At 43.5% G+C, this 12,097-nt stretch overlaps 1 protein-coding gene across 1 annotated transcript in view; it reads right to left on the reverse strand.

The window, feature by feature from the left end:
- LOC111155266 (membrane associated guanylate kinase, WW and PDZ domain containing 2) overlaps window positions 1-12,097 on the reverse strand; it is a 1,380,110-nt gene that overhangs the window by 156,206 nt on the left and 1,211,807 nt on the right. The window contains 1 exon segment of the mRNA XM_022515392.1: window positions 4,318-4,510. Coding sequence (XP_022371100.1) covers window positions 4,318-4,510 — 193 coding nt within the window.

A 12,097-nucleotide genomic window follows, 5' to 3' on the forward strand; every position in this document is an offset into this window, starting at 1 on the left:
GTCAAAGCCTTTCCCTCTTTTCTACCGGAATTTAAAACTACTTGTAAAATGTCCCCTCCCCACTAGAAAATATTCAAAGACAAGCTGTTACGGTCTTGGTGAAGTACATGTCCTTTATCAGTCCTTGTGCAAATTGGAAATAAAGTGATTAGAGATAGTCGGGAGGAAGAAAAACAAACAATTATTAGGCTGCAACATTAAATTGAAAATCTCCCTGAGTTATTGGACCAAATCAGTAACTAAATGTCATAGGCAATGACAAGAGAGATCTCATTTTCTGGCTGTCATATTTTAGGGGATTGAGGGCTGTGCCTGTCAATAAAGTGGCAACAAAGGAAACTGATCTGTCTTTGCAGTAAGTGTCTGGGAGCAGCTCTCCCTTGGGTTCTAGAGGTTTCCCCGAAAGAACGCCACTGACTATTCAACGTGAATGGTGGCTGGGGAAGGGGAAGAGTGCAAAACAGTAAAAAGAATACTGTTCTATTGCTTTTGGACTTTGCTTTCAACCTCTAGAACAAAGTTCTTCATCTTTTTTAATTTTTAAATTTAGTTTAATTTTTTCAGTGTTCTAAGATTCATTGTTTATGCACCACGCCCAGTGCTCCATGCAATCGGTGCCCACCTTAGTCCTCACCACCAGGCTCACCCAACGCCCCCATCCTCTCCCTTCCAAAACCCTCGGTTTCTTTCTCAGAGCGCACAGTCTCTCATGGTTCGTCTCCCCCTTCGATTTCCCCCAATTCACTTTTCCTTTCCTTCTCCTAATAAGGCAGTGGGTCTTGCCAGCCCAGGCTGGAGTGTCCACACGCAGTGTACAACCCAATGGGGCCTGATGGAGCAGGGGTCAGCCCACAGGCTGGGTCCCCACCAAAGCGAGGGGCTGACCCGCCTGCGAGGCATCTGAGTGGGTGTACTTCTGGTCTAGATTCCTCAAAGCAGACAACTTATTTAGACGGGTGACCTGCTCACAGACAAAGAAGAAGGGAACATGTTTGGAATCAACAAAAAGTCTAGTAACCAGGACTGGGGGATCCAGGGGCACCTTTCAGCCAGCTGCCAAGAAAGCCTTCTCTTTCTTGGCATTAAGCTGAGAATTAGACTCTCCCTTAGATATGAGAGAAGAGTACTGATGGATAGCTTTCAGACGGACTCTAACGTGTTTTGATTAAATCATAAAATGTTCTTTCACATCAATTCTAGATTGACACATGTGGAAATTCCTCAGAGACACCCTTCTCTCAGACGAATAGTGTGTATTCAAAATAATATGTCATTAGGTTGAACGTCTCAAAGCTGAGCTACTAAATATATAAATATTTATACTTCAGTGTAATAATTAAAGCCGCTCTTCTACTATCCTTGGGGGAAAAAATAGCTAAACACTGGCGCTGGTGGCGTGGGTAAAACATCTCTCAAAACTAGTTTATTTTTTAAATTAAAAAAAAGGTTTTTTTAAAACTTTTCATTTATTTTTTGGGAGAGAGAGTGAGTGTGTGTGTGTGAGAGAGAGCAATCGTGGGGAGAGAGGGAAAGGAAGAGGGAGAAGCAGACTCCTTGCTGAGCAGGGACCCCGACGTGGTGCTCGATCCCAGAATCTTGGGTTCATGACCTGAGCCAAAGGCAGATGCTTAACTGAGCCACCCAGGCGCCCCTCAAAACTAGTTTAAAGTGCGAGACCTGTGCTATAATTATCTCGTAATAAAATTAAATGTATTATGGGATGTTTCCTTCCTTTACTCCACAATTTCTCCTTTTTGAGGATCTAGCTTGTCTTTCCCTCATTGAAAACCTCGCCTTTCTAGCCTTAGCATGCACACTTTTAAAATATTTTAATATTTGCAGAAGCTTCTGCGTTACTTTAGTTTTTGCCCGATGTAACTAACTAGGCATTATCTCTCCTAATACCTGCGCTTTTCTCTCTTTTTCTCTTGAGTGTTGGAAGCCAGTGCCTAGTGCCTTCTGAGGAGGGAAAGGACATTTGCACAAGCTGAGGCAAGCATAAGGCTGAAGGCTTTAACCTCTGTGAGTGCCGCCCCCCCTTCTTCCCAGCTCCTGATACCACTTCTCTGTGTAAGAAGGTGGCAACTTTGTCCCTTTTCTCACATATCTTCTGTCTCTTCACAAGCTGATTGCTCACTTCCTTCAGCTTTGAACCATCTCATTGTAAGTCAGGCTCACACCTCCCACTGCCTTTGCTTGGGAAAGCACAATAATAATGATAACAGTCCTTGAAAAGGCATCTTCGCTGTCATATCCATTTGTGGCTGTCCTTTCTCCTGTTGGAGAAACAGCAGCTAAGAAGAAAAGCTGTCTTCCTATGCCTTTAAAAAATCTGTTCCATCCTATTTCTAGGCATTTACTTTACTATCAAAGTATCCTTTCCTGAACTTAATCATTTTCAATACTGATGAAGCTTTCAAGGAAGAGTGAGCTGAATTAACTTGGAAAACACTCCTGGTGTGAACGAGCAGTCTGCAGCCGAACGTTTTCAAAAATTAAATGCACTTGAAATGCACTTGAAAACCTAAATGAGTAAAGTTGGTAAGAACTGCAGCAAAGAGCATCTTCACAAAAGTCACATGATCCACAAATTGCAAGAATACATTTTTGCAGCATTTGGCATGCACTCCAATAGCGTGGGTTGATTAAAACAAAATTTAATTGGCAATAATCAGCTGGTGGCAAGGGGAGCATGAAATTATGTTGGTGCACTTGGTTTTGCACCTTGCAGTATATTTCCTTGTAAATCAGGTATCTTTTTAATTTATCTGTGGGTTACAGAACATATAGCACGGCAAACTTTTTATTAAAAATCACTCTTAGGGAGAGAGACTGTTAAATGTTAACCAAGCAAACACTGTCTTCCTCCTGGCATCTTGCCCCAGGATAAGGCAGGATTCAAGGTGTTTTACTTCTTTGGGTCAAGTGGTATGTCATGAATTTCTGAAGATGAATGGCACTTCTTAGCAAAACCTCCACACGATACAAGATATATAGCAGTCTGTACTGGTGAGGGCTGACAATTCTTGCGACTTGCCCTTTTAAACGATTGCCGTTGATCAAAGTCTAGTTTCTAGAAGACTCGAATAGAAAAGGGTCTTTAGTTCAATTAGTAAGTCTTATCTTCCCTAGTCACACACAGCCTGTGATTAGCCAGTGGCACCCAACCCCCCACTATTTTTTTTTTTTTTAATTCAGATGCCTTATAATAATAACACAGGGAAGACTACTTGGGTTAGGAAGTGACATTTGCTAAAGGATGGTCTCACATCTTTGAATTCCTTGGGGGTGGGATGGGCGGGGGCCCGAAGGTAGGCTAAAGCCAGAAGCACAGGTGGTGGTGGGGGCGGGGGCGGCAGGCAAGAGCCTCTGCATTATCACTGATTTTCACTGCAGACTCCTGGGTGAGCTACCCAACCTCTGGGCCTTGGTTTCCTTTTCTGTAACACGTGGGAGCTCCTGCAGCTGAGGTCCATCCTAATCTGTATGAGAAGACCCAGGGGGCTGAGCAGAGAGGCCAGCAGCCATGAGAGCAGTAGGTAATTCTCAGGGCAAAGCTCTGGCAGCTGGGGACCTACTGCCTACGTTACTGAGTGCTTAGATTATGAAAAATGGTTGATTTTTGTAACAGACATATTCATAGAACTATAAACCGTTTTGGGGGATTGAGATGGTGGAGAGAGATAAACTAAATCATATTAGGACTGTGAAGACTGATTTAAAAGTGAAGTCTTCGGTGGATTCTTTCACGATGCTAGGAAATGGCTGTAAAGGGAATAATTACTTCTAATTTACCGGTTCCATTAGCTTGGAGTTAAATGAATTGTGTTTTCTCAGAGTGACATACAGCTGTATTTTTGTCATAGTTTTATTGTTACCTTTTATCAGGCTCTACTTTGGAGGCTAATTTTCCATCCTAGTTGCCTTATTATGGTATCAAAATGCCGTGGTTCTTGGTTTGTAAACACAATGAGGAACACTTTCCAAAGCTGTATTTTCCACTACCATAATGTTCTTCTTATAACTAGCATCCACCAAAGAGCAAAGAGCATACGCATTTTAAATTAGCCCCAGGCTTTGCTAGAAATTTTTAATGACTGAGCTGAAAATGTAGGGCTGAGAGATTGCTTGGAATTACAGTGGGGTGAAAATCTGCCCTTTCGAAATCATGGTCACATGTGGAAGATCTAGGTTGACTTTTGTCCTTGTATAATACAGATAGTGGTTTAAAATTTTGTTCTCCCTGTCCTTACCATGTCCCACAAAAGCATTTTACCACCCGATCCCCAAGCCTCCCTGCTGGCTTGAGCCACAGACCTCCACATAGCACCTTCCTTCTCACAGTGAGGTTGACCTGCCCGTTTCGGGCTGCGTGGTGCATCAGGTCAATGACATAGCGGTGGGTCTTGCCAGCCACTGGAATCCCGTCGACATAGACAAGCTCGTCTCCTGGGTGTAGGCGGCCGTCTCTGTCGGCTGAACCCATGGCAATGACGGCGCCAATCAAAATCTAGAGAAACGTGAGAAAGAAAGGATATTTACATTTCAACTATTTTTGCTCACATATACATAATTTCTTTATGTAAATATAGTTATAGATAATATTAAAATTTCCTTATATATAAATCTAATTATACACAATAAGATCATATATAGATATAATTTCTTTATATGTATGTACAACTTGGGGGAAGGTTTTATTTCCACATTCTACCCCTTACTCCAAACCTGAGCATGTACTTGAAAAATGAAAAATGAGGGGCCTTTCCCACTCTTCCAGGTTGCTAACTCCTTTTAGAGAAATGAACGTTTTGAACTTGTTGCTGATGGCCACGAGGTCTGGAGGACACTTGCTTCCTGGCGCACCAGTTATCACCCTTAAGGAAAATTCTAACCCCAAATATTCTGATGTTATTGGCCACTGGGCATGTAATGAGCTGGGGATTGAATCTTGGCTCCACTTCTTATTTGTGTGGCCTTGGGCAAATCTTAACCTATGTGAGCCTCAGTTTCTTCATCTGCAAAATGGGGAAATAAAGTAATGGGAGCTGCTTTATGGACTTCGTGAAAGAACTGAATGAAATAATGCATGTAAAGCATTTAACTTTGCTCATGGCACATAGTGAGAGCTCAAAAAAATGTCAGGGGAAACTAGGGGCTGCATATTATGAGACTGATAATGATTCAATTTTTTTTTTTTTTTTTACTTTGCTTTGCCTTGCAAGGCTGGAGGTAAGGAAAAACAAAATAAAACAAAGTAAAACTCCCAGTTGGCTCTTCAGGCCAGGCAACTTTAAAAAAGCCTCAGTCAAACCTCCTCCTGATTTTTGCTCTATTCCTTCGAATATTTCCTTGGAGCACTATCCTTAGTGTAAAGGACATTCACAGTTCTGCCTATCCCCTGAAATGCTTCTGAAATGTTTAGGTGATTCTCATGCCAAGAAATGAGGAAGAACACATCTGGGAAATGTGTGTGTGTTAATTCCCTGAACCAGGGACTGTAAGGAAAAACCTAACATAAGGCTTCCCACTTTCTGTTAGAAACACTCAGATTAGTGTCCATTAATGAGGCTTTTTTTTTTCTTTCTCAGATAAAAAACCAATGGCACTAAATATTTTAGTTACACTGTTTAACCTACAATTTTTCCAACACATGGGCAATGGCCATCCGATTTCTTTCGCCAAGTGGCTTAGCTATAGAGCATCTGAAGTCAATTGTTACTCTTACCTTGATCATATTACAGAGGCTATCCACTAAGTTTTAAGTCTTTATAAAAATCAGTTGCTCCCAGATGGATTTCTTTCGGGCACAATGATTTCCTTCAAACTCTGGATCTGTGGATCCCAGCTCATTTGCAGAGCTGCCCCCTCGTGATCGTGGGCTTATGAGTCTCAGGTGTGACAACAGACTGATTCTTACGTGGTCACACTGCTCGGCGTGGCCTGTCAACATGGCAACTTGATGTGAATGCCCAGGACTTCTCGGGTATATGCAGAATTAAAGGATGGAGAGTGCTCTGTTTTCCTGAAGACCTCATAGCCTTGGCCCACTGAACAGCTTCCTTTATCCACAGGAATGACAATTCTTGATGACTACACCTACTTTGTCTCAATTCCTGGGGGTGGGCTGGGGTTCGATTTGCTTCCACACTGAATATCGGTGCTCTGAGGAGTGGCTCATTATTGCTATCACAAGGAAAACCTCCCATATCCTGCCTTAGATTAGCGGTACAGTGTGGTTCTTTCCCGGCAATGCTCCGCTCCCATTTCCTACAGGCCAGCGGCTGGGTCTGCTTCTGACATCCTCCGTTTCTCTTATTGTCATGCCAACCTGAATTTATGAGCTTCTTTCTGAAGATGTTCCAATCTCTTCTTCAAAAGACTGAACCCGCTAAGGAGCCCTTCAAAGATTTGCTAAGTGCTTTGTGCGAAAGCCAGTTAAAATGAATGTTTATGTTTCTCCACTGCCCCATGAAAAGCTGCATTTAGCTGGGTTAGTCCCCCAAAATGCTTCAACCTTTGGACTTCCTATGTGCTTTAGTGAGAGTTTATAGCTAGTTACAGAGAAGAAAATGGCTCGTGAGCTTCTTGGCCGGTTAATTATCAACTTGAAGCTATATTTCTGACTCTCACTGAGAAGAGTGAACCAAAATATAGGTCACATTTGAGAACAGCATGGATGCAATTTGGCCCTCTACAAAAACAGCAAAAACAAAATTTCACTAAGGAAAAAAACCCCAAAAAACAAAACACCACCCCCCGGCCCCTGGCCCCAAATTTCACTTTCGAAAATTCCCATTCCTCCCTTGCCGTAAGCAGGCAGCAAAGATATGCAGATGCTCTCGAAGTTACCGTCTTTGTTACTAGGTGATACTAGTTCTAGTACCGCTTAAACTAGTTTCACTCAATAATAGAAAAATCCCAGTAAAACATCTGCTTTTCTGCTGCATTTCTGTGATAGGAGTACTAATTAATTTATCTATTCAGCAAATATTAATTGAACCCGTGGGTACTTTTGGGTGTTAGAAATTCATCTGTGAACAAGAAATACAGATCCCTGCCCTTAGAAAACTCCTAGTCTAGTGGTCAGACAATAATGAGTGTAGTCAGTTCTGTTGTACGCTAGCAGGCATGCACCACGGAAAAAAGGGAGCAAGGTGAGGTGGCGGGTAGGGGTCAGTCACGTGACCCGAGGCGGTGCGAGAGCTGGTTAGAGGAGGCACCGCTGAGAAGCTGACATTTGAGCAAAGACTGAAGTTCCCCTGACACACTTTTTTAAAAGTGGAAGCTTTACTCTTTGAAATTCTGTTCATTTGATCAAATCTCATGTGCTTATTTCCAATAAGTGGTATAATCAGCAGAGTACCCCAGTATAACTTCTTACACAGTGTTACACAATTCCTGTATGTATAGACATTATTATGTAATGACATTAATAATCCATCCTCTACCCTGTTTCAAATAAATGTTGACATAATTATTAAATGGGATTGAACTGAGCCCTGAGTGGTGGCCTGTGGTGGCCTGTAGCAGGCACCGAGCTGCGTGCCCAGTAGCCGTATGTAGCACCGAGCCTTGCGTCCATGAGCCGTGTGCAGCAGGTGCATTTGCTGAATTCATCAGGAGCCGTGGCCTCTGCTGGGAAGAGGCTCACTGCGCACGCTCTCTTCAAGCTCTCACGCAGCTCTTCTGCCTTAGGCTTTGGCCATTTTGCCCCTTCATGCGTTGTATTTCACTGTAGCTGCAGAGCTAATTCTATGTATCTTCTCTTTTAAGGAACAACAACAACAACAACACCTTTTTCCCCTGCCTTTTAATTCGAGTATGCCTTGTATGCTCCAGTTATTCTATGAGTGTAGTTCCTGCCTGCCACCGGTCCCTGCAGAGATGAGACGGTCCTTGGTTCCTTGCTGCAACTCCTACTGCCTTTTCAATGCATATACACTCTCCTGTTGGCTTAAAGTATCGCTACATGCCTCAGGACATCTGATCCTTTAAGCCAGGAGTTCTAACGCTTTAGGGCAAAAGTGAACCACCTGGAGAGCCTATTAAAACACAGCGTTGGGAACTACCCGCCCTCCCCAAGAGTGTGATACTGCTGGTCTGGCGTGGAACCCGAGAGTCCACATGTTTGACAAGCTCCCTGGAGAGGTGGGAAGCTTCAGTCTGTGGCCCTAGCACCCTCTGAGTAGCAAGTCCTGAGTATTCACACTTGGTCCAATGGCCACGGGATCTGTGGTCCTCACTGGTCACCTTCTAAGTCCCCTGAAGGACTCTCCCGCTGGTGCCTGGCCTGAGCTCTCTGCCCCATCAGGCCTATCACTTTGCAGGTCTGTTGGGAGATACTTTCCACCTCGCAATTCCTCCCAATGTGCATGGTCTGGGCTCTCTGACCCATCAGACTACATTTCCCTTCTGGTCTTGCTGACCCTGGGCTACACTGAGCCTTCCTGCCAACACTGGCCTCGCTCCACACGCACTTCCCTCTAGACTCACTGGATTCTAAGCCTGTATAGACCCACTCATCAGTTTGCTCATTGCTCTTGGAGAAGTTCTTTATCTTGTCCTTACTGCTTTGGCTTTGAAGAAAGAACTCTGTGGCAAAACAGCTAGAAAAGCCTGCTCCCTGAACTCCCGGAACAACGGATCCATGCCCTTAGCTTTTCAACCGCCTTCTCAGAAAACAAAAGAGTCACAACAACTCCACAACTCTGTCTCATAGGCTGGGAAGGCATGGAACAAAACAGAGTATTTGATATGAAATAACAGCAATTCACATTTAAGTGGCCGGTACCCCAGTCAGCCAGGGGAAAAAGCTAACACAAAAAAAGGAAAACCAAAATCATATGTGCAGGCCTTTTAATTCCTTTAACTCTTTCTGGCTCTACCTAATGCAAGTCCAACCCTATTAGGTCTGAGCTACAATAATAATGGCCTGGGACAACTTAACGGGGTGGCAAGCCGATTTCAGGCTCTTGCCTTCTGAAACTTCTCTGCAAGTTTGCACAGACTCGCCGACCAAGAAATGTGTCTATCGTTACCTCCTCTTTCTATGAACAGTTTTTCTTCATTGCAGCATTTTCTAAATCTTTCTACCTTGATGCCTTCCCATCTCTTTTCAGCTCACAGCTGGAAATCCCATTTTTGTTCCTTTCTGGCAATTTTTCATTTCTTTCTATTTCTATTGTTATTTAACTGTGAAAAGTATTTCCTCTTTCAGGAAAAATGCCCATAGGCTTTGTTGGAGTTGGAGTCCCGCTGTTCATTATTTGCCAAAAGCTATGTTGTCGTGTTTAAAGCACACCCTGAGATATCAGTACCATTTCATATATATGGAGGCAGAAACCTGTTTGATGTAATTTATGAGACCTCCTGTGGTTGGGGACCAAGTCGCCTCATGAGACTCTCCCTTTGTAGTACATCGGCAATTAAATGAGGCCAGCACATTTTGTTTATATATTATCTCTGGATGGAGGAAAGCAGGAAGGAAAGGCTCATGGGAGGTCTTTACAGTAGACTCACTCTTAGTGACATGGTCTTTCTGAGGTGCAACATTCTGGTCTTCAAGGCATTACTTTCTGCCTTTGCTTGCTTTAGGAAAATTTAGGCTTCTACTTAAATGGCTTAAGTGTCCAAATTGTAACTAGCAGACTGTGTGTGTCTTAAATCATCCAAATGAAAGAATAAAACAGAATAAGTCTAAATAAACACAACGGGTATAACCAACAATCCATGTAATCTGAAGAGGCTTATCAGAGATACTGGATGCCTGCCCTCTGTAGAGGAGAAGGGCCCCCTGAGTCAAAGCCAGTGTTCAGAAGGGCTGGGAATCTGGGGGTCCGTGTGCTGACTAGGAGGCCAGGTGGTGACTATGGCCGCATTCACACACCTGAGCTTCATTTTGAGCAATATATGCTCCATTGGGGCCACAATATTACTGCTTCAGTGACAAATTTCAGCCAGTCCCCTCCCTTCTTGAGCCAGCTGAGACCACGTCTTCCCTGTGGACAGTCACGTGGTCCCTCCTGCCCCTGGGGGAGGAGGGAGAGACTGGTGAAGACAGTATTTCCTGAATGTGGTTCTAGTTTACCCCCAAAGGGACAACACAGGCACATTTGGGGGAGGGGGTTCCAGCAATGTAAGAATTTTCTATTTCAAAGACTGTATTGAAGTAAGCATCATGGGAAGAATTCGAACTTCACTTCTTTTTTATTTTTGTCATAGTTTAATCTTATTTGTCCTTATCATATAAGGGAAGGACCCTGATATTATGCTTAGGGGTTGTAAAAATCCAGGATCTGGCCCTGGTTGAAGAGTCCTTTGGTACAAAATATTCATCTTTGAGTCCAGTTCTCTGGGATGGGATCTCCAAGACAGGAGACTAAAGGAATAATGCAGGTACGAGGGGTTCTTGGGAACTGTGGCCATGCTCATTTCAAAATGGACCACCCCTTAGCTCTGGTCAGTTGCTGTCAATGAGAAAGATAAGCCAAATGTTGCTAGATTTATTTTTCTAGAGAATATGTAAATCTGAATTTTAAACATGTGAAATTAATTGGTGTTCCACAATTTTAAAACACTGGGTTGAACAAAACATGTTTTAGGGCTCCTAGGACAACATTCCTGATTCTAGGAGGAAGCCATTTAAATTCTACAGAGCCTGTAGCATCTAGAAGCCTCAGAAAAGGTAAACTCCAGGTTATTACTTTTTTTTTTTTTTTTCCCTGAGAGGTTCAGGTGACAGTTTGGGCTTGGTGAAGAGGATTCTCTTCAATTCCAGTTAGCAAATATCTAATATGTCAGGCTCTGTGCTGGGCTTAGAAGATAGAAACACCGCCATAACACAGTTCTTGCCTTCAAGGAGATCACAGTTTGGTAAGGGGGGAAAAGTATGTCAGTACATTCTGGAACAAATAGGAACCTCCTCCTTCTGGTGGAGACCGCTTAGGTTGGTAAATTTGAAGCATTATGGCATCATAATGGATTTTAATGAATTTACCCTTAAATGTCCTACAAGAGTCTCAGTATCCACCACAGGGTGATGAAAATCACCTTAAAGTGCCATCATTGCTTTCATGTAGTGTCTTTTAAACACATAGGTATACAATAAAGAATTGAGCGTGAGCCCAAAGAGAGGTCTGGCCTTTCCTGAAATGTAACCTCTAAACCATTGGAACAGGAGTATCTTTATTCACTCTGAGCCCCTTGTACCACACCTGAGTGTTTGTGCTAAGGAGGAGACTTCTTGTGGGTACCTGGGTACCTGACAGTTTATCCTAAAGGAGATGACTCAGGGGGGAACGGCCACACCCAGTCCTGAGGGGTGGGGCTCCCTGACCAGGTAAGAATGACAAGTCATATAATTAGAGGGTTGGGCCTTTGAACCTTGTGACATCACCCTGACTCTCTGGGAAGAAGAGGGGCTGGAGACTGAGCTCAACCGCCTCAATGCCTCAGTCACTCATCTCACACAGTAAGACCCCAATAAAAACTCTGGATACCGACACTTGGGTGAGCATCCCTGGTTGGCATCGATGCTGGGAGGGATAACTTGTCTCAGAATGATGGAAGCCTTCCAGACTTTGTCCTATGGGCCTTTTTTATTTTTTTCCTTTTTCTTTTGGTTGGTCCTAATTTGTATGCTTTCAGTGTAAAATTGTAATAGTAAGTACTGCACTTTCCTGAGTTTTAGTAGTTGTCCTAGTGAATTATCCAATCTGAAGGAGGCCTTGGGACCCCCAAATTTGCAGCTAGTGTCTGAAGTGAGGGATATTCACTTTACGGCAGTCTGGAGGACCGTGACCTTAACCTCCTGTTTGGCAGATGACATACTAGTCATTTATGGGGGCACTGATGGAGAATAAGAAGGGGAAGATGAAGTCCCTGCTTAGGGGGAATTTTAAATCCCTCTGATCAAACAAAACTCAGAATCAGGTGGCAGATAGAGGGGAGCCAGGGGAGTCTAAATTCAGCTTCTCAACATTTTTCCTAGTAAGGGATCTCATCAATCATCTGGTCCAGCTCCACTTGAAGGGCCAAAGATCCTCTCTGGGGTTCCTGTCAGGTTCTCATCAGTTCTGCTTGAATACTTCTCTCG

Source organism: Enhydra lutris, unplaced genomic scaffold (genome assembly GCF_002288905.1).
Source record: "Enhydra lutris kenyoni isolate GAN:26980312 unplaced genomic scaffold, ASM228890v2 scaffoldscaffold40, whole genome shotgun sequence".
Lineage (NCBI taxonomy): Eukaryota > Metazoa > Chordata > Mammalia > Carnivora > Mustelidae > Enhydra > Enhydra lutris.